A 22950-nucleotide genomic window follows, 5' to 3' on the forward strand; every position below is an offset into this window, starting at 1 on the left:
TAGTGTAGGCCAGACCTTCCACAATTTCGAAGAAGAATATATTTCCTGAAAGTAAGGTGTTAAAGTGTGTTTTAATTTTTATTTTATCAATAGTTTGTATGTATATACCAGGACAGCCTTGAATGACTAGATGATCTGTTTTGTGTGTGCGTGCGTGTGTAGGTTATGTGAAGCAATTGTGGAATGAAAGTGGTGTGACATAGTAAGTTGTATATTACGACAAATTTTTAAAAAAAACATTAAAAAAGAAGATAACATTAAATTCACTTTATTCATGGTTGGGATTTTTTATCATTCATAGGATCTAAAAAAAATTAATATTTTCGTGAACTGTTAAAATTTCTCAGTTGCATATGAGAACGAATTCTGTAACCATCCACCTCACGGTGAAAGGATCACTTAGACTTATCTTGATCCTTATGTAACCGAAGATATTTCTGACTTTAATAAAATAATACGACATTAACATGCAATAAAATATTAATTGAATTAGAGATCCTTTAAAAATATTGCTTTTAAAGCACGGTAAAAATTAATATAAATACTAAGCTTTCCAAAATGTGTTTTAACTAGCATAAAATAACTGAGTAACAACACAGAAAAAAACTATTATATAACTAATAATGATAAAATAATTGGGCAAGTTCAAGATTACCATATCCAAACATGGTATAATTGCTACAGTCTAAGGCTCTAAACACTCGTTTATTGCTATACGACAGTATTATTGAATATTTCTTAGTTCTGTCGACCAGTCCTAACTCGCAGTTGTAAAACTTCCATAGACAGATCATAACAGATACACAAACAGGATGATGGAAATTGGAACCAATCAGAAAAAATCCCTCGACATTCGTTTTTAGGGTCAAGTGCCAAAAGTCGATGAAGTTGGTACTGCTGCTCACAACGACAGCCTTTCCTGCAAAACATCTGGTGATTTTCGAAACTAGAATGACAAAATAGTAACAGTTATCTAGGGTAGTTATGAGAAACTAAACAGTTCATCTAAATATCTACAACTAATAGATTTACTGCTGCGCGTATTTTCGGCTAAAGATACGAACATTTTTTACCTTTTTTATTACTTTTCAAAACAACACCAAATAACTGATAGTAATTTTCGAACACAATTGCTTAAATTGGAAAATTCGTTTGTTTAGAATTTTCGGTTACTCAAGGTACCATTTGTGTAGAACGTCTCTGATATAGAACTGAGAGACAAAAGAGAAATGTCAACAGCATCCATAGCTAGCTGCTACCCTTGTCTGACCGGAGAGCAACGAACATGTAGAAAATGAGTTAACTTGAAATTTACTAATAAATTCATAATATAAACAGAGAACAGACTAAGATTTTATAGCATAATGCACTTCAAAGAAAAAGGAAAAAAAATACTAATTGGGTAAGAAAATTCGAACTTTATGTTTTTCAACATTTTTCAACTGATAGCCCATTCTAATCCGTGATGACGAGAAAACCCACTTCTAGAGAAAAATATATATGTAAAAACGGCTGGTATGGATAGAGAAAGCACAATGTAGAGGAGCGAACAACGTTTCGACCTTTTTCTTTGCAAATCTGACGATGACCGAAGAAAGTCGAAACGTTGTTTGCTCCTCCACATACAGCTTTCTCTACTCACACCAGCCGTTTTTACATAGATATGGATAGCCCATTCTTTTCCAGGATAGGAAGGGGCGATGACTTTCCAATGTACAAAAAAACTCTTTACTCATTGTTTGTAGGTACCGTAATACTGTATTAGAAACTCCAGTCTGCTCTGTTATCGGTAGGCCCGGCATGGTTAGGTGGCTAAGGCACTCGACTCATAACTTGAGGGTCGGGGATTCGAATTCCCGTCACAAACACGCTCGTTCTTTCAGCCGTTGGTGCGTTATATTGTGAATGTCATTCCCACTATTCGTTGATAAAAGAGTAGCCCAAGAGTTAGCGGTGGGTTGTGATGACTAGCTACCTTCCCTCTATCTTACACTGTTAAATTAGGAACGGCTAGTGCAGTTAGCCCTCAAGTAGCTTTGCGCGAAATTAAAAACAAACAAACAAATCGTTACCGGCTGTTTATGTTAAAATTTATAATTATTCGTTAGTGGTACCATACATTGTACTAAGTAGTTCTTCCATCTTTAGGCCAGATAGTTAGGGCGCTCGACTTGTAAACTGAGGGTTGCGGGTTCGAATCCCCGTCTCACCACACATGCTCGATCTTTCAGCCGCGGATACGTTATTATGTTATGGTTAATCCCACTGTTTGTTTGTAAAAGAGTAGCCCAAAAGTTGGTGGTGAGGAGTGATTACTAGCTACCTTTCCTCAAGTCGTACATTGCTAAATTAGGGATGGCTAACTCTGACAGCCCTTGTGAAGCTTTGCACTAAATTTCAAACCAAAACAATCTTCTATCTTTCTACTCAACATAGCACATTGTAATACGAAATGTATCCTTCTTCATCTGCATGATGCTATACATTAAAAAGCTCTAATACAATTACAGGAGTGCCGAAAACATATTTGGACTGGGTGGACAGAAAACCACAACAGAATGTTATCAAAGTAAGAATAGGCCAAGTCTATTTTTATTTATTACTGCTTTCTATACATGTGTGTAAGAGTTCAGATATTAGAAGTAATGAATTTTGCAATAACATCTATAACGCACAGTGACTAGAATAGAACTGATGTTTATTTTTTAAAAAGTTGAATGCTGTTACTGATTATTATAGACAGAAAAAAATACAGAAATATCTTATTTATAAAAAAACGTCTTACTACGCACGCTTGATGCCCATTATTGCTTGCGATACTAGTGTCATTACACACGTCTATAAGTGTATAATAACAGTTTGTTGTCAAACACTGAATTTATTTACGTACTTATTTATAAGCAAGGGCGTTCACACATTTTTTTTTTTCATGGGAGGGAGTGAAATCCTAAAGGGAATAAAAAACGTGAATTTATATACGAAAGATGAATAAGTAAAGAAAGAATTATGTTTCTAATTTTTCAAGGGAAGACGAGCATCCCCAATACCCCTTCTCCCACGGACGATCATGTCTATAAGTATTATATATATGTTTCAATTTATGCAGTTTGTAGGTCTATTCATAACCGCTTATTACGTGATCAACAGTAAGTGCACTAAACACAAATAGCAATGGCTAGTCTTAGCGTCATATATTGGCTTACAACTGATTTAAAGTAGCAAGACTTAACCGTCGACTTGGTTTGGTTTGGTCTGAATTTCGCGCAAAGCTACACGAGAGCTATCTACGTTAACCATCCCTAATTTAGCAGTGTAAAGCTGGAGGGAAGACAGCTAATCATCACCACCCACCGCCAAATCTTGGGCTACTCTTTTACCAACGAATAATGGGATTGACCGTCACATAATAAAGTCCCCACGGCTGATAGGGCGAGCATGTTTGGTGTGACAGGGATTCGAGTCCGTGATCCTCGGATTACGAGTCAAATGCCTTAACAAACTGGCCATGCCAGGCCCCTTAACTGTAGACTTGTATCAATAGGAAACAACATCATTCAGTCATGAAGGATATTCAAAAGGAGCTTTAGGAAAGACTGTACTGACTAAATTATTGGTGAAATAAATGCTTCAGTTGTCTGATACTCTTAAATTACACAATATGGAAACATGTACATTTCATTCGTATTTGATAGCTTAGAATGTGTCTCATGTTGTTTTTAATTGGTTTATTAACATTTCTTTTGGTGGAAAAATATAATTGAGTGTATGTATTCTTTTGAAATGTTTTATTAAATTATATTCTCGCAGGAAGTCGTGATTTGTTTCTCTCTAATATCTTATAATTATCTTCAGAAAACAAAATACCAAATATTTGAAACTTACGCGCATTTCTCCCAATGTACGTATTGCTCGAAAGGATAGACATTAAGTAAGGCAAGTGTTTCTCCTCGTGTATTGTTAGCCCAGTATGGTGCGGTGATTTCTTCTTTCACTGGACATGCATTTCTATGGTAGACAAAAAGTAATATGGTAGTTATATATTCTGGGTATTGCACACAAACCTACTAAAAACTAGGACAACATAGTTGCAGGTTAATGAGGATATTTAGTGTGAAATTATAAATTTATTCTTTGGTAAAAGTTGACTATTAAAGCTCCTACTCAGTGGTACAGCTGTATATCTGTAGATTTTTAACGCTAGGAACCGTGTTTTTATACCCGTAGTGGACAGAACATGGATAACCCAGTGTGTAGTTTTGTGATTAATTTCGAAGAATCTTAAGACTTGTACAAATGATTATTTTACCTTAAAACATCCTACTGAAAACACCAATTGACATTTCCAGTGTATTTATAAGAATAGAAAGGTTGTTATTTATTAACAGGAAAAATTTTAAACTATGAAACGTGTTTCACTAATTATTCAGAAAGCAAGTCCGGTTAGAATTATGAAACTTGAGTCACTTGCAAATAGTTAATGAAAATGCACAAATATAATAATTTTGTTAAAAACAACAACAAAACATCTTTATCAGACCAGAAATCAAAGAAAGTCTTTTAACGAAGATGTGTAAAATTCAGTTGTTAGAGTCCAAGTTTACGATCCGAATTTATTTATTTTTAGCCAGAACCTACTAATTATTTTAATAGGTAGTTATTTTCACTATGTGATCCAAGCAATATTTTCCTCTTCATTTTATTTTATTTCTGATGGAGACAACGGTTACATTTTTGTTTATAAATTAATTTTTCAAATACTTTTTGTAACTCTTGTAATTCTTGGATCGTTTATTTGTTTGCTGTTAACACAAAGCAATGCATTAGACTATTTCTGCTCTGCTCACCACGTGTATTGAAACCTGATTTCCAGTGTTGTAAGCCTACTGACTTACTAGGTGACTTATTAGACTGACTGCTACCAATGAAAGTGAAATAAGTTTACTATATATATCTGTTATTTAATTTTGGTTTAAATCTCACTAAACTTTGAAGTTCGTAATTTCAAATCTAAGGTTTTTTTGGTTTTTTTGTTTATGATTTCGTGTTTAACATTATGAATTTAGAGATATAGACGAAAACACGTATCTTTTGTTGGAAATCGTAGTTTGGTGATGTCAGTGACGTTTCCAATTAAAATAAATAATTATGTATAACAGAGATAATGATAAAAATATTGGAATATCATATATATAAATATATCCAAATCTTTTTAAGTTGATCTTATAACATAAATACATATGTCAAATAATTCCATCTTTTTCTTCAACGTTTATGAAAAACTTGTATACATCGTGTATTTTGCAGCAAAATCTGTCAATTTAGTCTGTGTTGATCATTATAACTATAACTCAAGCTTGTACTCACACGCCAGTCTTCAGGAGGGGTCTGTTGTGTCGTTTTTTTGCGGAATCGAATTTATTGGAATTAATAGCATTGTTCTTTCCTTCCATTTCACTCTTATCATAATAAGATAAATTATTTGTCGAATTGTCATTTTCTGAATTTTTGGCATCATGGAGGAACTCAGTAGATCCTGCAGTCAGATTACCTATTTCCGTCTTTCTAGAAGTGGAAGTTGTTGTGTTGTGAGGGACGACCGTAACAGTTGTTGTTGTTTTGTCTTCTGGTGTGGTTGAATATTGTTCTGTATCGTTAAAGTTCGTTGTCGTTATGGCCGTATCGAAAGACGACGTCGGTTCTGTGTCACTTGAAAACGTTGCAACGGTTTCCACCATTTCTAAGAAATCGGTGAAAGGTGCTGAAGAAGTTAGTAATTCTGTTTTGGGATCAGCTTCGTCCAAACGAGAAGTCACAATAACCTGATCATCCTGTGGACCGGCAGAGTGCGTTGTCACAGTTATTTCAGTGGTGCTTTTAGGGTCCCACTTAAGTGGAAATGTAGTTACGGTTTGGGAAAATTCCTGTTGCCGCGTGTTTGATTGTTCTTGGGCGGCTTTTTGTTTTCGAAAATTAGGAGAAGATGGTATATTAATATATCGTTGTCTTTGAGTTTCAATATCTTCTTGTATAACGAAACTATAGCGTTGATCTCCATACATTCGTCTCACTAGTCCTTGGTTATTATGTATGTACCTACGGACTGCTTGCCTAAATATGATAAGACTGAATATTTTATGTAATGTCACAGATATAAGACATTTAAAACGAGAGACCTGAGTTAAAATTAACCAATTGATCAGTGAAGGTTACATTAGCATGTGTAATAAATAGATTGATAATATTTATTTACATTTCGTTAATATACACAGAATTTAACAGCTGATAACTCTTAGCAATTTATTAAATAAATATAACCGATGTAACTATTTTTATACAAACCACTCTTCCAGTGATCAAGAGCTATGGAAATGTCTTTTTTACTCATCAAAAAATATCTATGGACTTTATGCTCACATATGCCACTAAAAATTGCTTGTGATCAGTTTTGACATTGATAGGCTCAAGAGTGGACACGGATGGATGTCGTCCACTCATTATGTTGTTTTTTTTGGGGGGGTGGGGGAACATCATATTTTATAATCCTATCTGTTATATTTATTCAATAGTAGGTTTTGGAAGATTTGAATTTTGGTATTTTTATCTTCGTGTTGGCTAACTCAGTACAGATTATCCACTGTTTTATGGAGGAACCTAAATCTACGTTTTTGCAACAAAAAATCAATTACTTAATTAAGAGCATCTGTGTCATTCTTGATGTACAGTGGAGCGCCGTTAAGCCGCGATATTTGGGGGGGTCAACCTGCTTAACCGCGGCTTAAGTAGTCCACGGCTTAAACCTTTGTGACTGAAAAGCCGAAGTCGCCAACAGCTCCGCCGAGGAGCCTCATCCGGGCCATTGCGTGATCATTATAATATTAATGTATAGACTATTCAGATACAATTGACAAGTGCCATTTTAAGACAAACGACCAATGCATTGCGATGGTTCGCTTTTCCCCTTTTTAATAAATAAAATATACAACACAATTTTGATTAAAATTTATTAATAATATAAAGATTACAATAAAAATAAACCTTTTTATTGTAAAATTTCGTCTTCCCGTGTTACATACGGGCCGCCATTTTAAATCTCGTGGTACCGATATTGCGCAGTTGCACAAATTATTAAATTTGTGATACCGAATTTATTAACTGGCAGTTAAACAATAAGAAAAAAGAAATAAAATACATTTCAAACCATTTTATAAAAACATAACAAATATAAACAAAAAAGTTAGTTTCATGCTGAGTTATTACATTTGAAATTCTTACGAATATATACGAAACCACATTAAATTTTTATCCACTTTTTACATTATTATCACAAAGATTTTATTCAATTTATTAATTTTAAAAATTACAAATACAGATAATATAGTTCAAATACAGTTTAGTTCTTGGTAAAGTATGACGTTATTGTTGCTTGCTTCTTGCTAATTGTTGCCCTCTTCTTGGCGTTTGTGGCCAATATTTATACAATTCCATAAAAATATCGGATTATCGAATTAAAAATAATACTTTAATTATTGATCACTTTTTTCACTGATTTACCGCAGATTAACTTTAATGTATGGAGAGGTGTGATTCGGTAACAATGGCGGCCTCCATAAAGCTGACATAGAGAGCGGATAAGATAGATTAACGGTCGATTTCTATTGTAATATATTTTATTTATTTCCCAAATTAAAGCAAATCCTTTTTAAATATCCCCTTGAAGTTATAAAGACAAGGAGAGTGTGAGAAACTTTAAAAAGCCAGGTAGTAGATTTAATACATCAATAATTTTTGGACAATACTTGCTACAGCGGCTTAAGCGATTTCGCAATTTACTGGTCCGCGGCTTAATGGCGCTCCACTGTAGTAAGTTCGATCCGTTTCATCTGAACATATCAGGCAGGTTATATAAGACTCATAGAATAGAAAGTGTTAGGCACAAAAAATGTAAAAAGAAGATATATTTACTTACCAAGGATAAGCACTTCCTGGAAAGGAACAGTAAGAGATTTTTGACATATCGCATGGAATTTCTTTCATAAGTCGAGCACTCATACGGGGACCACAAGATTGGGTTTGTGTTGTGTCGAGCAATACAGTTAAATACCATGCTATCTGTAAAGAAAAATAAACTAGAAAATTGTACAATTATTGTCTCGAATACCGAAATTTAACTTTCAGTATTTTTTTCTCAAATTTATTGCTTATGAAGACATAAGGATTCAATGTTGTCTTGAACTAATAAATTAAATCAAGAACCTATATCTATGTGTATAATTTATTTCACTCATAATTTAGGTAACAACTACTTTATTTCATACATACTTCATTCGACGTCACAGAAATGTTGCTACAATTACTTTCCCTTCCTTCATTATTTGAGCCTGGTGTAGTCAATTGGTTAAGATGCTCGATTCGCAAACTGCGGGTCGCGATTTCGAATTAAGTCACACTATATGTGCTCGCCCCGTTCATCAGTATGACGGCCAATTCCACTATTTGCTGGTTAAAGAGTAGCCCAAGAGTTGGGGATTGTGGTAATGACTAATTGCTTTTTCTCTAGTTTTTCACTGCTAAATCAGGGATTAATAGCGCACATAACCCTCGTGTATCTTTGCGCGAAATTCTTAAAAAATAAACCTTTATTATTTTTGCTAATCCTTCTCCACAATCTCAGGATTTGTTACCACTCTGAGTACTTCTTAACTGACCATCGTAGTTTTTCCTGGGTCAAAATAAAGATATGTCTTGGTGACCTTATCAGTAAAGGGTTTTCAACTGTAACTTTGCCGCTTTAAGGGTTCAGACCTTATGGTTTATTTGCCTTTTTTTTTTTACTTGCACAAATGTGAATGTTAGATATTTTAAATGAAATAATACAAAATTTTCTGAAAAACGCCAAAAAGAATTTCAAGAAAAACAATCAAAAATAAAAAAAGTTCAAAAATAAAAATTGGTCCAAGACTGTGTTGGCTAACCAAATATATTTTTGTTGTGGGCATGGCCCAGGGTGAGTGGGACTTGGGTAATAATAATCTTACACCATGTTCCCCATTGTATCATGCTACTACGTTTGGTTCACAGACAAATAAATAATATTTTTTTTAACATCCCGCCTCTAAAACAGTGGTAACTCTATGCATTTACAACGTTAAAATCAGGGGGTCGAATCCTCTCGGTGAACGCATTAGATAGTCCGATGTGGTTTTGCTCTACGAAAAACACAGAAACATACACAGTTACTTTTAAAAGTATACATATAAAATGTAGAAATAAATATACATTGGAAGGCCGAAAGTATGTGGACAGCCGTTCTAATTAGTGGGTTCGGTTATTTCAGTCACACCCATTGCTAACTGATGCATAAAATTAAGCATACAGCCATGCAATCTCTATAGACAAACATTTGCAGTAGAATAGGTCGTACTGAAAAGCTCGGTGAATTTCAACGTGGCACTGTCAGAGGATGCTACCTTTCCAGCAAGTTAAATTTCTGCCCTACTAGAGCTGTCCCGTTCAACTGTAAGTGCTGTTACTGTGAAGTGGAAACGTTCAGGAGCAACAACAGCTCAACCACGAAGCTGTAGGCCACACAAGCTTACAGAATGGAACAGCCGAGTGCTGAAGCGAGTAGCGCGTAAAAATCAGTTTTCCACAGTTGCAACACTCACTACCGAGTTTCAAACTACTTCTAGAAGCAACGTCACACAAGAACTGTTCGGTGAGAGCTTCATGAAATGGGTTTCCATGGCCGAGCAGCCGCATACAACCCTAAGATCACCATGTGCAATGCCAAGCTTCGACTGAAGTGATGTAAAGCACACCGCCATTGGACTCTGGCGTTCTCTAGAGTGATAAATAATGCTTCACTAACTGGCAGTTTGACAGACGAATCTGGGTTTTGCGGATGCCAAGAGAACGCTACCTGCCTGAATGCATAGTGCCAACTGTAAACTTTTTGAAGGAAAAATAATGGTCTGAGGCTGTTTTTCGTGGTTTTGGCTTGGCTTTTTAGTTCCAGTGAAGGGAAATCTTAATTCTACAGCATACAATGACATTTTAGAGAATTGTGTGCTTCCAACTTTGTGACAACAGTTTGGGAAAGGATCTTTTTTTGTTTCAGCATGACAATGTCCCCATGCACAAAGCGAGGTCCATAAACACATGGTTTGCTGAGATTGGTGTGGAAGAACTTGACTGGTCCGCACAGAGCCCTGATCTCAACCCCATCGAACACCTTTGGGATGAATTGAAACACCTCCTGTGAGCCAGGCCTTCTCGCTCGATCTCAATGTCCAACTTCACTAATGCCCTTGTGGTTGAATAGGATCGAATCTCCGCAGCCATGTTCCATAGTCAAGTGAAAATCCTACCCAGAAGAGTGGAGGCTGTTATAGCAGCAAAGGGGGTTCCAGCATAATATTAATGTCCATGGTTTTGGAATGAGATAGGTGTGATGGTCGGGTGTCCACATACTTTTGGCCATGTAGTGTACATTAACGATTTTCGCGGGTATATGTTTTCTTGAAGTTGATTAGTTTTTGCTTTAAAAATAAAAGTTAATAGCTCTTTATTCTTTTAACAAAGGTAGATAGTAAATAATCATTCCAAAGTGTACCATCCTAACCAACTTTAATCTTAATTGCCCAGTATGAAGTTAAGTGAAGAAAGAAGTTAAATATTAAATATAGAAAGAAATTTAATGTGTATAATTATTTTATTAGTTAAAGAGAAGTTCTTAAAGGTTATCAAGTTTGATAAACACCTATATTAAGTAGTAACCCATAACTCAATCGACTGATTAAACACAGATTTGATGTACTATCTTTACTTACTAAAACTTAATTAGAAGACGCCATCAAATGTTTTGAGAATAAGCTAATGGAAAACAGAATTCCATAGTCAAAATTATGAACATTAAAATTAAAAAGAGCATGTGTGTAGAAAATCCATTTTCCAAGTAAACCAAAATTACAATAACAAAGGGGGTTTATATAAGGGATCTCCCTTGTCATCATTGTTATGTTACCTTTATATTAATAGTTTTTAAAATGAAGCTTTCAGTGATGTTAAACTAAAACCATAAGTTTAGATAAGATATGTAGATGACACATTTTTAGTGTGGCGACGTGACAACAGTAAACTACAAGAGCCCTTCAGTGGCTCAGCGGTATGACTGCGACCTTACAACGCTAAAATCCGGGTTTCGATACCTGTGGTGGACAGAGCACAGATAGCCCATTGTGTAGCTTTGTGCTTAATTCAAAACAACAAGAACATCAAAACAACAAACAACAAGAATTTTCTAATTATTTAACAACTAATTTGTTAAACTTGTGAAATTTAAGAAAACAATAGCACTAATTGTTTAGAAGTACTAGTTCGAAAAGAAACAGAAGCTAACTCAGAAACATGAGTTTATTGAAAACCATTCGCTGTTGTTAGGCAGCCACACAGAAAAACAAGGTATATAAAAACTATTAAAAACCTCTGCATCTAACACATATGTTTACAGAGCTTTAAAAATATGTTCAAGACAGGAAACTGTAAACGACAAATTGTTATTAATTAAGTATATGGCTACTGAATGAAGATTCGAACTGTATATCTGTATATACACACATGTATATGTCGTAGACAAAGTACTTATGAAACTTAACATAGGTGCAAATATAGTTAAAAATACCACATTAAGATATATTTATGAAAACTAAAACAAAAAGTAAATGAAAGTTTACTTTATGTTAAAGGTTTAACATGTAAATTTTATAAAGTATTTGAAAATCGTTAGAATTTGTATCTTATCTTCAAACCAATAAATAAGCTAAAAAGACATGATAGGAATACTAAAGATAGAATAGAATTTACAGATAAAACGGGTATTTAGAAAATATAATACGAATATATAAGTAATTATAATGGACAAAGTGAAAGGAATAATAAATACAGATTATAAGTAATATTAGTTTTCAAAACATCGTGTAGCAAAACAAAAGCAAAAATCAAATTACATAATTTTTATTTTGTTTTAATGTTTGAGATGTTGTGTAAATTACCCTGCAAAAGTTAAAAATTATCTGAATTAACTGGTAATTAATAGTACGCTTTACTTATGCTATTAATAATTTAAAATGAATCAAGTTTCAAGCTCTGAAGGAATAAATAATTTTTGACATGTTTAAATAAATATTTAGGTCAGGTGTGGCCTATATTCTCGGAATGTAAATCTGAGAACTCATGGTTCACCTCTCGTTCTTTGTTGAATTTCCTCTAAAACCAGCTAAGGGCTATCTGCGTTAGCAGTCCGTAATTTAGAAGTGACAGACTTGAGAAAAGGCAACTAGTCAACACTACCTCAGCGCCATCGCTTGAGGTATTATAATAGAATAGGGAGATGGATCGTGACGTTTTAATCCCCCAAAGCTAAAGCCTCAGTTTTCGATCCAATAAGAATAACCCACGAGCTAGCAAGGAGTACTACTGAGTAGCTGCTAGCCCTTGAATCTGGCGATTTTCAGACTTTTTTAAATCACGTATTCATCTCTCCTCCTATGCTCAACCTGCAAAATAAATAAATAAATATGTCAAACGTGTTTAATGACCACTTTAATTAAAACATTTTGGTCGAATGTGCGAGCGTTGAATGTACTACTCTTAGTATAGACGCTGTGCTATTCATTAAATTAAATAATATTTGTGTTAACCTTTTTTTTTTTTTTGTCACGAATCATGTTACAGACACGAGGATACGTTCCGCATTCCCAGTTTCAGAACCACTGCTATAATCTTCCAGTTCAAAATTAGGGAGAGCTATGCGCAGATATAGCTCTAAAACAAATAACTTATACTAACAAATATTTGAAACAGTAAGGTCTTATTTTTAGTGTATATAGTATTAAATCGAGACTGAATAAAAATTGTTGTTTTCAGGTACTTTTACTCAGGCATCCGTACTTCTTCCATTGTAACAAACACATTAAATAGACGGAGCACAGGGTTATGTCTGCGGACTTACGACGCTGGAAACAGGGTTTTGATGCCCGTGGTGGGCATAGCATAGATAGTCCCTGGTGTAGTTTTGGGCTTAAATTCAAACAAAATAAACGCCGTACAAAAAGTTCGAAAACAAGTAAAGTGACACTAGTTGAATATCTGTTTTTTATTTTTCTATCCCTGTCTAACTGGTATAACTGCAGTTTTTTGTGTATTTTTTTATTGCAGCATTTGTTTGGAATTATAACAATTCTAAAAATAATCAACGATCCCTATTTTTCGTTATAATTTTATTTTTATTTGTTCAATTTTAATATATCTATGATATGGAAAGACAATCTATAAGCTTTCAGTATAGCCAGATACCTGATAACTGTAAATTTTACAAGACTTAAAACCACAATTATAAATTGCAATTTTTACCTTGACCTACATATAAATGTGTAAATGATTCAAAATGGGGATTAAATGTCATAAAACTGTGACCACGTTTTCGGTTGTGGTTTCATTACATTTTGTAGCAGGATCCACACTTCATTTTAACATTCAAAAGTACATCTTTACTTCTTTGAAGAGGCACATTTTGATACATTGTTCAGGCAAACAGAAAACTGGTTTAGATTTAAGAAGAAAAACAGATTTAAGCACTCAGAGATGTAACATCCAACAAAGCAAAACGACCAACTGTTATCTTAAGGATTAGTATATAAACAAGTTACCGTGAGCAACCAAAACCACTTTGAATCTACTTAATAGTAATACTTAATTAAATAATGATAAATATGTGGTATATTCATATCAGTCGCTTGATGTAGTCATTTCCACGTGTTACAAAGGGGTTTAACTATTATCATATGCAATTATTTATACAATAACTTTGATATTCCTTTTTTTATATGCAAAAAACGGCTCGTTTGGGCTGAGAAAACACTTTACATAGAAGAGCGAACAACGTTTCGACCTTCTTCGGTGAACCTGACGATGACCGAAGAAGGTCGAAACGTTGTTCGCTCTTCTATGTAAAGTGTTTTCTCAGCCCAAACGAGCCGTTTTTGCATATAAATTTTCTCAACAAGTGGGTTTCTCGTCATCACTGATTGATATTCCTTTTATTCTAGCATTGTTATTAAAATTCCAAAGCAATATTAAAAAAAAAATTCAGTTTGTTTACTAGGCATTAGTCATCCAAGCGATGCTTATGTGTATTTAAGCTGGGCATAAACACAGTACGGGTGTATTTATGAAGATAAAATTAGAATATTATTTTACTTATACAAGATATTAAAGTTTGATAATATCTGTGCTTAATTTCTTTAGGTTTAATATAACACACGAGGTAATAACACAATGATGTGAACCATTTTATGAGGTTACAAGAGTGGAAGGAAGTGGTTACTCGGTGAAGTTTCCTCTATCAATGGATATTTTCCTCATTTTTTAATAAGTCGTATTCTGTGGGAGGTAAACGTTATGAGTTGAGAGTTTCATTCTAAAGCGTTTTTTCATAGAGAGTACTTACAGTTTCACCTACATGTGTTCCATCGTAACAGCTGCAAAAATACAGCAATTAGAATTAAAAATATTTGAGTTACAGTAACTTAAGTTATAATTATTGCATGGAATTGCAAGCTTTCCTTGGGAGTAAATGTTTTTTTTTTTTTTTTCTAAACCAAAATGGCTTTCAAGTGATGAAACACAAGTTTCGATTGACCATGATGATCTTCGAGTGGAAAATTGAGCAAATTATTTGTTCTGATAATTTGGCAGACACTGATGACTCAAACACCTACTTAAGATGTTTTTCTGTAAACCTGGCAAAACTACACACCTTCATAAAACAATGATTTTAATGAGCAAGAATAATACTATTAAATTAATTGTTTTGTTACATGATCCCTCTGATATCGAGGTATACCACTGTTTGACTAAACTGTGTTTTCATACATTAGTTTTTCTGATAGTTAATAAGTTGGTATTGAACTAAACTGTGTTTTCACAATATTACGTATTACAACATATCTCGAATGAGCTTACGATTTATGTTACATATTACGACTTCAAATAGCTGAACATTTTGATTTTAATTTCGAATTTAAGTGAATGTCGATATGTATCAAACTTGTGATATTTTTCAACAAGATTGATACACACAATTTTCTGCCTAAACACAAATACGCCTTACTATACAAATAATACAATTTACAATAACGGTTATTACAAATAGTTATTTATGTGCAAAACTTTTACAAAGTTACAAACAATACAAAGCCTTCTATCTGGTATGAAACTGAATATTTTATCGACAGTTTACAATGAGCGAATTAATCTTGGGTTGATACTGTTACACTTCTTTTAAGGTTGTTAGATCTCTGTTCTTGGCTGGCCGCACGCCGTTTAAAAGCTGACTTTTTTAAGACGAAGATATCTAATGTCTTCGTTAAAATACTAACGTCCAAAATTGATTCATTGAAGTTAAACTGTTTGTAATATTCGAAATTTATAAACATGCCTGGTCAAATATCTGTATAAGCGTTTGTCACAGTTATAGCTTCCGAAGTTTATAGTATATCAACTGTAGCAAATCAACAATATTCTGAAAACTGTCTCTTGGATAGTCGATTTATAAACTTTAGGCGAGATTCTCGAAAATTCAGTTGGGAACATTGTAAAACATATATTATTGATTCTTACTTAGGAGAATTTTCTACAAGTTTAAACAACACGTGGGAATTTCGTAATACATATTTAACAGCAATACACGTTACATGCATTTCTAGATATACATTAAATTGAAACAAGCATAGATATTAAAATAAACGTGTAATAGGAAATATAATATATTGATATTTCGGATATTTAGCCTATTTCTATTGGACTAAACTGTGTTTTAAACATTGATTCTTTTGATAGTCAGTAGATTGCTATTGGACTAAACTGTGTTTTCATACATTGATCCTTTTGATCGTCAGTAGATTGCTATTGGACTAAACTGTGTTTTCATACATTGATTCTTTTGATCGTCAGTAGATTGCTATTGGACTAAACTGTGTTTTCATACATTGATCCTTTTGATGGTCAGTAAATTTCTATTGGACTAAACTGTGTTTTCATACATTGATCTTTTTGATAGCCAGTAGATTGCTATTGGACTAAACTGTATTTCATGCATTGGACTATTGGACTAAACCTCTTCATAAAGTGAATACGTAACGACTTAAATATAAAGTAGAAAAGTGTCAATAAGGACTATTTGTGTAATGATTCTAATATTTTTATCATATACAATAACGTAAAAGAATTGCGATCCACTGCGGGATTCACAGAGGCTCTAATAAACCGATAAAACTGTTAATTTGCGCAAGTCGAAGAAACACGTTAGAACATCTAACAATTACGTGTGCCGAGTTTGGTTTCACGAGCTTGTTATTGAGAGTATTAATACATTTTCAGGCATGTTGACACTGGGATCCGGAGAGATTGGAGAGGAGCAAGTAGAAACACAAAATTCAATTATAGATTCGGGTTCAGAAGCCCTAATGACTCATTCCTAAAACATGGGTGACGTTCAGGGTGTATTCATTACTTCCATTCCGGTATGAGACTACACCAGGCGTTCTCGAGTCCCAAAGCTACATTTGATTCTGCTAGCCCCAGAGCTGTGGTAATCACAAATCGTAACCAGAAATGCTAGTCCCGTGATCTTTATGATGACCATATTGTGTAAAGTTCAAGACTTATAGACTGTATCAAGTAGAACGGCCTGTCGTGACCGATGATAAAGTCCCTCATTCTCACAATCTGTGTGTGGCAGGATCGAAACCCATCACCAAATATACTTGGTCTTTCACTCGTAGAAGCGTTGTAGTGTTATACTCAATAAACTATTGGTTGGTAAATAGTTGTCTAAGAGTTGAGGGTGGGTCGTGGCGACTCGTTGCCTTTCCCATAGTTCATCACTTCAAAATTAGGAATAGCTAGCAAAGATATCTCTCAAGTAGCTAGCTTTGCCCGAAATTCAATAATAACAACATCTAGTGGAACCGTTAAAATATCAGACACGCCACCTGTGGCACTGACTGTGAAGTAATTGTTGAGCGAAGACAGCAATTAAGTTCAAGCGTTTGGAACGGGAAATGACTAGTTTTTTGTTTATTGTTTCAGTAGCCTCCGGTTTGGCTTCCTGCCAATATTTTGGAAAGGCCAAGGTTTTACACAGAATAGCAGGCTAGGTTCTTCACAAACATTAGATATTTAAACACTCCTTTATCTCAACAGGTTGTTTTGACTGATATAAGTTACTTGTGGCTGCTCGTTGAGTCTGGGTTTACAGCAGTATAAAAGTAACTTTATTTTTTTCTCTATAATAAAACTTCAAGCTGAGATAGATTTAGTCTCCTTAAAAAACAAAAATAAACCAGTGATTTGAATTTTTCCAGCTCCCTTGAAGCAAATATTAACCTGTTATATTTTTTGTTTAACTATCATAGTAGTAAAAATATATAAATATATGAAAAGAGAAAGTCTGACTACGATTCTATAGATAAATGATTGTTTGCTTCATGTATGAATTGAAACCATTAACCAAACGAATTATTAGAAAGGTTGAGACCCGGAAGTGTGCTAAATGAGCGATATTTTACCTAAGGATTTAGATCGTGACGTCTGATCATCATCACAAAACAGTTTTGACCTTTAAACTACTGACAGTTCAACTGCCTTTTCCATATATTTTTGTAAATATTCATAAACACCCAACAAAGAACAACTGATTACAAAAATGTTATCGTTGATATTATATTTTACTCTACCAGAATAGAGATAATTGGAAACTGTGATTTGTGACAATAGGAAAATATATTTAAGCTTAAAAACCCAGATGAATTATGTGACAAAAATCGAACAAACGAGGAATAAACCTAGCGTTTCGGAAGTCAGGCAGGCCTTCATCTTCAGGAGTGTTTGTTGTTAAGCGCAAAACTATATAATGATCTATCTGTATTGTGCCCAACAAAAGTTGCCCGGAATGGCCAGGTGGTTAAAGCACTGGACTCGTAATCTAAGGGTCACGGGTTTAAATCTCCATTGCACCAAACATGCTTGCCCTTTCAGCCGTGGGGTCATTATAATGTGATGTTCAATCCCATTATTCGTTGGTAAAAAAGTAGCCCAAGAGCTGGCGGTGGGTGGTGATGACTAGCTGCCTTCCCTCTAATCTTAAACTGCTAACGTAGGAACGGCTAGCGCAAATAGCCTTCGTGTAGCTTTGCGCAAAATTTAAAACAAACCAAACCTAATGAAAGCATTGAATCTCGGATTTTAGCGTGATAAGCCTTGAGAGTTACTGCTGAGCCACCAGGGGTTGAATTTAGGAATTAATTGTAATTCCTTGATTTAGAACATTACTACAAGCTGCTGCTTTCGTTTTGTCACAAATTATTAAGCCTAATAATGCTTTTCATATTTAAGGACGCGTATTATAAATCCGAAAATTACATTCACATTTCAACTTTGTTCTGAAATTATGGGTATAAAGTACTTGTGCTCATGTTGTACAAGCTTCAAATCTAGGGTACAATAGGTTGTACTAGTAGAAACTATTTCAGATGCCATTGCGTATCACGGGACAGGACAACCACAAGTCTTAGGATAATTTTTTTCATTCTTTGCTTTAAGCTACACGAAGGATTATCTGTTCATAGCCATTTACAATTTTGAGCTCATAAACCTTAGCGAATTCAGTTAGTCAAAAACATCCACTACTAGCTCTTGGCTACTCATGTCTGACTAAACCGTGGGGTTTGGCCGTCTCTCTTATAGCTGACTGCGTTTTTGTAGAAACGAACTGCGAACCATGAAACATTGAATTCACAGTCAGAGAACGCTAACCACAAGGCCACGCCCAACACGCTAACACGGGTCAACGATTCAAACATCACTTTGTGCTATAGATTAGATATCTCACACCTTCCTAACTCAAAAGTCGAATAGTCTGGTCTTGTTTCCTTCTTTGTGCAAAGCTACGCATTGTCCACCACAGAATTTTAGCGTTGTAAGTCCGTAAACTTACCGATGATCCACTTGGAACAAAACAAAGGAACATATCGAAAACCTTAAAAAGCGCATGTTGTTACCTTTTATACCATTGTATGTATTATGTATCTATCGCTAGTTTAAAAAAAAACAACTGTGTTATGTATAGATTCTAATATCAGTTTATAAACTTTTATGTAAATATTATAAAATATTTTATAGTGATATGCAATATCTAATTGTTAATAAAACCAACAAAATGACATGAAATAAACTTGCACTTAGAAACTATATTCATTAACACTGTTAAAAATACGTTACAAGGACAAAGATGATCGATCCGCTGGGACAGAATATTGGAAGCTAGAAGAAGCCGATATCAAAATATTTAGGAAACCTTTCGATTATAACTCACCGTTCCTTGTTATTCTAAGAATTGCATCCTTAAGTATGTGTGTTGAAAATACACTAATTAAATATTCTACGGTCGATAATTATTTTTTTTTATTTCTATTCCCTCGGTACACACGTGTGCATAGTTCTGTATCTAATATAATTTTAAACAAACAGAGACTGTTAAGTTAAGCAGATTTTAGTTGAAATAACTTATCAAATATGTTTGTATGTGTACGTACTATTTTGATATATTCTTCATTTACCATGGCCTGTAATTTGCACAAACACATACGTACATGCATATTAATACACATAAAATAGTTACATGCTTTAATAGTTATAATTCAAAATTCATTTAAATATTTGTATCATATGTAAGGTTTGTAATTTAGTTATATAAGTCGCATAAACACAAAGGATTGAGTGTAAGTTATATCAAAACGATGTTGAAAATGAAAAATCAGCAACTCAAATGAAAAACGCTTCACGGTGGAATGGAGTGTCTCAGAAACACATTTTGACATCAGTTGACGTTTATATGCTACTGAAAATTGGTTGCGTTTGAGAAGGGTAAATAAGATCTCTCCAACGTATGAATGTTCATGATTTAGATCATAAATATGAGCTCAGAACGAAGATTTACAATTTCCAAGATGTGGATACCTCTTGTACGTAATGGCAGTAGATAATAAAGGAATATTAATCAAGTGTACCAGGACCATTCAGAAATAGACGTGCAACAAGTCTTACCACAACTTTCATAAGCAAAGTGGTGTTTCGTAACAGGTGAGAGTACATGAAAACAAAAGCCAGGTCAAGAAAGATATTTTTTTGGAAACTAGGCCAACAAGGTATGAGTTCACAGAGATAAAACCTTCACTCATAACACTCGTTCAACCGTCGCATAACTCAAGCTGAAGAATGAAATTGGTATTCACGGTACTTTGTACGAAGACATTCAAATCAAGTCGCAGGACGCAGCAGATGGCTTAGAGATGAATGCATACAGAGTGAAAGTGTGCTTTGGACATAAAGGCATTATTAAATAAATTTTTGCAGTGGAAAATATACTGCGGGGTTATTGTCAAGATGCACGTTCGTCTGACAGAGTATGACCAGATATGGGGAAACGTACTACAATGACGGGGAGCTTCCAAAATTGCTTTGATGAAACTTTCTAAACCTCTGTGTAAGTTAAAAGCTAAAGATAAACATTTTCGGTTTTCCTTCATAAAGCTTATCATTTTGTTTTTAAAAAAACTAATTGTAAAAAATGTGTAGAATTTCTCGCAGAAATCTATGAACGATATTAAGCGCAGAAGGAAATTATTATTAAGAAAATTAAGAATGTGTGATTTATCTAAAGAATCATTAACACTAAATGTAGTAATATTCGAACGTTTAGTTTGTTGGTTTTCAAGTTTGACCACTGGAGAAAATATATAGTTTCTAAGTATAAAGACGCAGTTATAAGTCAGTGCTGAAAGTAAAAAGAAATGTTGTTTCACGAAAATCGTCATTTATCGATCAATGAACTTGAAAGACGTTGGTGTCGAGAATAGACAAACTGGAATAAACAAATCAACATGCAGGGAACTGCTTAATCTTTATGGTCACACCGAGTTAGCATTAAATATTGCATTGAGGGTTTATCAACACGATGTACATGTATAGTTCTACGTAGTTGAGGGTTTATTAGCACAATGAACATTTATAATTAATTATATGTATTAGCTGAAAGTATTTTTTATTAAGTAGTCAGAGGTTTCGTGAATTAAGGAAAGCTCAGAAGTATTATAATATCCACCCTACTCATTAATTCAACATAAATTCAAAGCAAGCATTTTTTTGAATAAATACATAACTGCATGACTGATAAATAACTGAAAACCTGGTTTTGGAGTCGAACAAGGTATCCGTTCCTTGTAAAAACCTGAGAAACTTTTACATGGTCGAGTTCGTTTGATCAGAGTCATCATTCTCGTCAGGTTCTCATTCAGTAAAATAGTCCTCATTCCCCGAGTATACAGCGATATATATTCTAACTTAGAGCGCTAGAAACCGGATTTCGATACCAGTGGTGAACAGAGCACAGATAGTCCATTGTGTGGCATTATGATTAATTTCAAACAAGCAGTAAAACAACGTGCTCAACGAAATGAAAACAAAAAACTGTGCAAAGTTATCAAAACGCAAGAAAGTTTCGGTTAAAAATAAATCTTAGAATTTCGTTTCATCTGAGTTTAAATTGCCCTGGGTCATAAAACTATACTAAAAATATACTACAATGTTTTATTTAGTATTACAAACAAAAGACAAACATACCCACAGTATTGTTGTCACCATGATGAAGTCGATCAGGCGGTAAGATGTATCCACAGATTTGCAGAAGACAAACTTTGATACGAAGCTATACCAGTCGAGTTTTCAGTATATTCCGTTAGTCTTGTTTGTTGGAAATGTGGCTTAAAACTCTCGCCTTGTCCGCTATACATACTACCTATATGCGCTTAAGTAGTTTTAAACTTTTTTTAATTTTGCTGTTAATTTGAAAAATGCAAAGTAAAGCGACCCATAATAATTTCAAGTTTAACTAGCACTGCAGCGTGTGTGTGTGTTTTCTTCCAAGAAGATGGTACCGTTAGGTGGCTGGAAATAGAGAGAACAATGTCAATCCAGAAGCCGTGCACCTGACTGGTACAGACATGGTACAAACACACGGCGGGGCCGCTGCCCTCGTCAGTCCTAGTTGTTGGACTTGTTGCACCCTGCGGGCCTTCATAGAAAGATAATCGAGGTAGGACGTTCACATGTAATAGTGTATAGGTAATCAATCGTACTCTATGAAGTGCAGAATGAGTAGATTGTCAAATTATGGACTCGAGTTCTCTTGGAGCTATGGGATGTGAACAGAATAAAGGAATAATCGCATGCTTCGAGAGGTAATCTAGAGTAAAAAATGTAAAGAAATTGACAAAATAAAAACAAGAGACATTTTTAATTATTTAAAACATAAGTTTTACGTTTTCCACACTACAGCTGACTTACGAAAAAATAACGGGGAATTATTGATGAAATAATAAGCATTGTACGCTTAGATATATAGCATGATTACGTTGAAACAATAAAGTAACAAAAGTGCACTCCATCCCCTTATGAACTATGATTTTTTGAATGTTATGTAAATATATTTTCCTTCTTACCAAAACTTACAGATGACAAGCGTGTTATTGAAAGACGCATGACTCTTGAAACTACGAATGGAAAAACTTGTTTGTTTGTTTATAATTAAGCACAAAGCTACATCATGAACTATCTATTCTTTGCCCACCACCGTTATTGAAACCCGGTTTTTAGCGTTGTAAATCAGTAGACATACCCCTATACCATTTGGGTACAATGGGCAAATTCTAAAGAGATGGTGTGCAAAAGCAATGTATAGAAATCTTATTAAAATAGTGACACATACATAATAATAAAATGTAAATAGTAAACCTAAAGTTGGAATGCTACACTTGCTACCAAGAACTATAAATG

The 22950-nt window shown here is 34.2% G+C and overlaps 1 protein-coding gene across 1 annotated transcript; it reads right to left on the minus strand.

Annotated features, from left to right (window-relative positions):
• Positions 1–283: 283 nt before the first annotated feature.
• On the minus strand, positions 284–22145 carry LOC143258035 (uncharacterized). The gene is made up of 5 exons (XM_076517066.1): positions 21739–22145; positions 7967–8109; positions 5365–6108; positions 3883–4005; positions 284–946 (listed from the first exon to the last, which is right to left on the minus strand). Exons 1-5 carry the CDS (start codon positions 21757–21759, stop codon positions 739–741), a joined length of 1239 nt encoding a protein of 412 aa, XP_076373181.1. The 5' UTR covers positions 21760–22145; the 3' UTR covers positions 284–738.
• Positions 22146–22950: the final 805 nt, after the last annotated feature.

Source organism: Tachypleus tridentatus, chromosome 7 (assembly GCF_004210375.1).
Source record: "Tachypleus tridentatus isolate NWPU-2018 chromosome 7, ASM421037v1, whole genome shotgun sequence".
Taxonomy (NCBI): domain Eukaryota; kingdom Metazoa; phylum Arthropoda; class Merostomata; order Xiphosura; family Limulidae; genus Tachypleus; species Tachypleus tridentatus.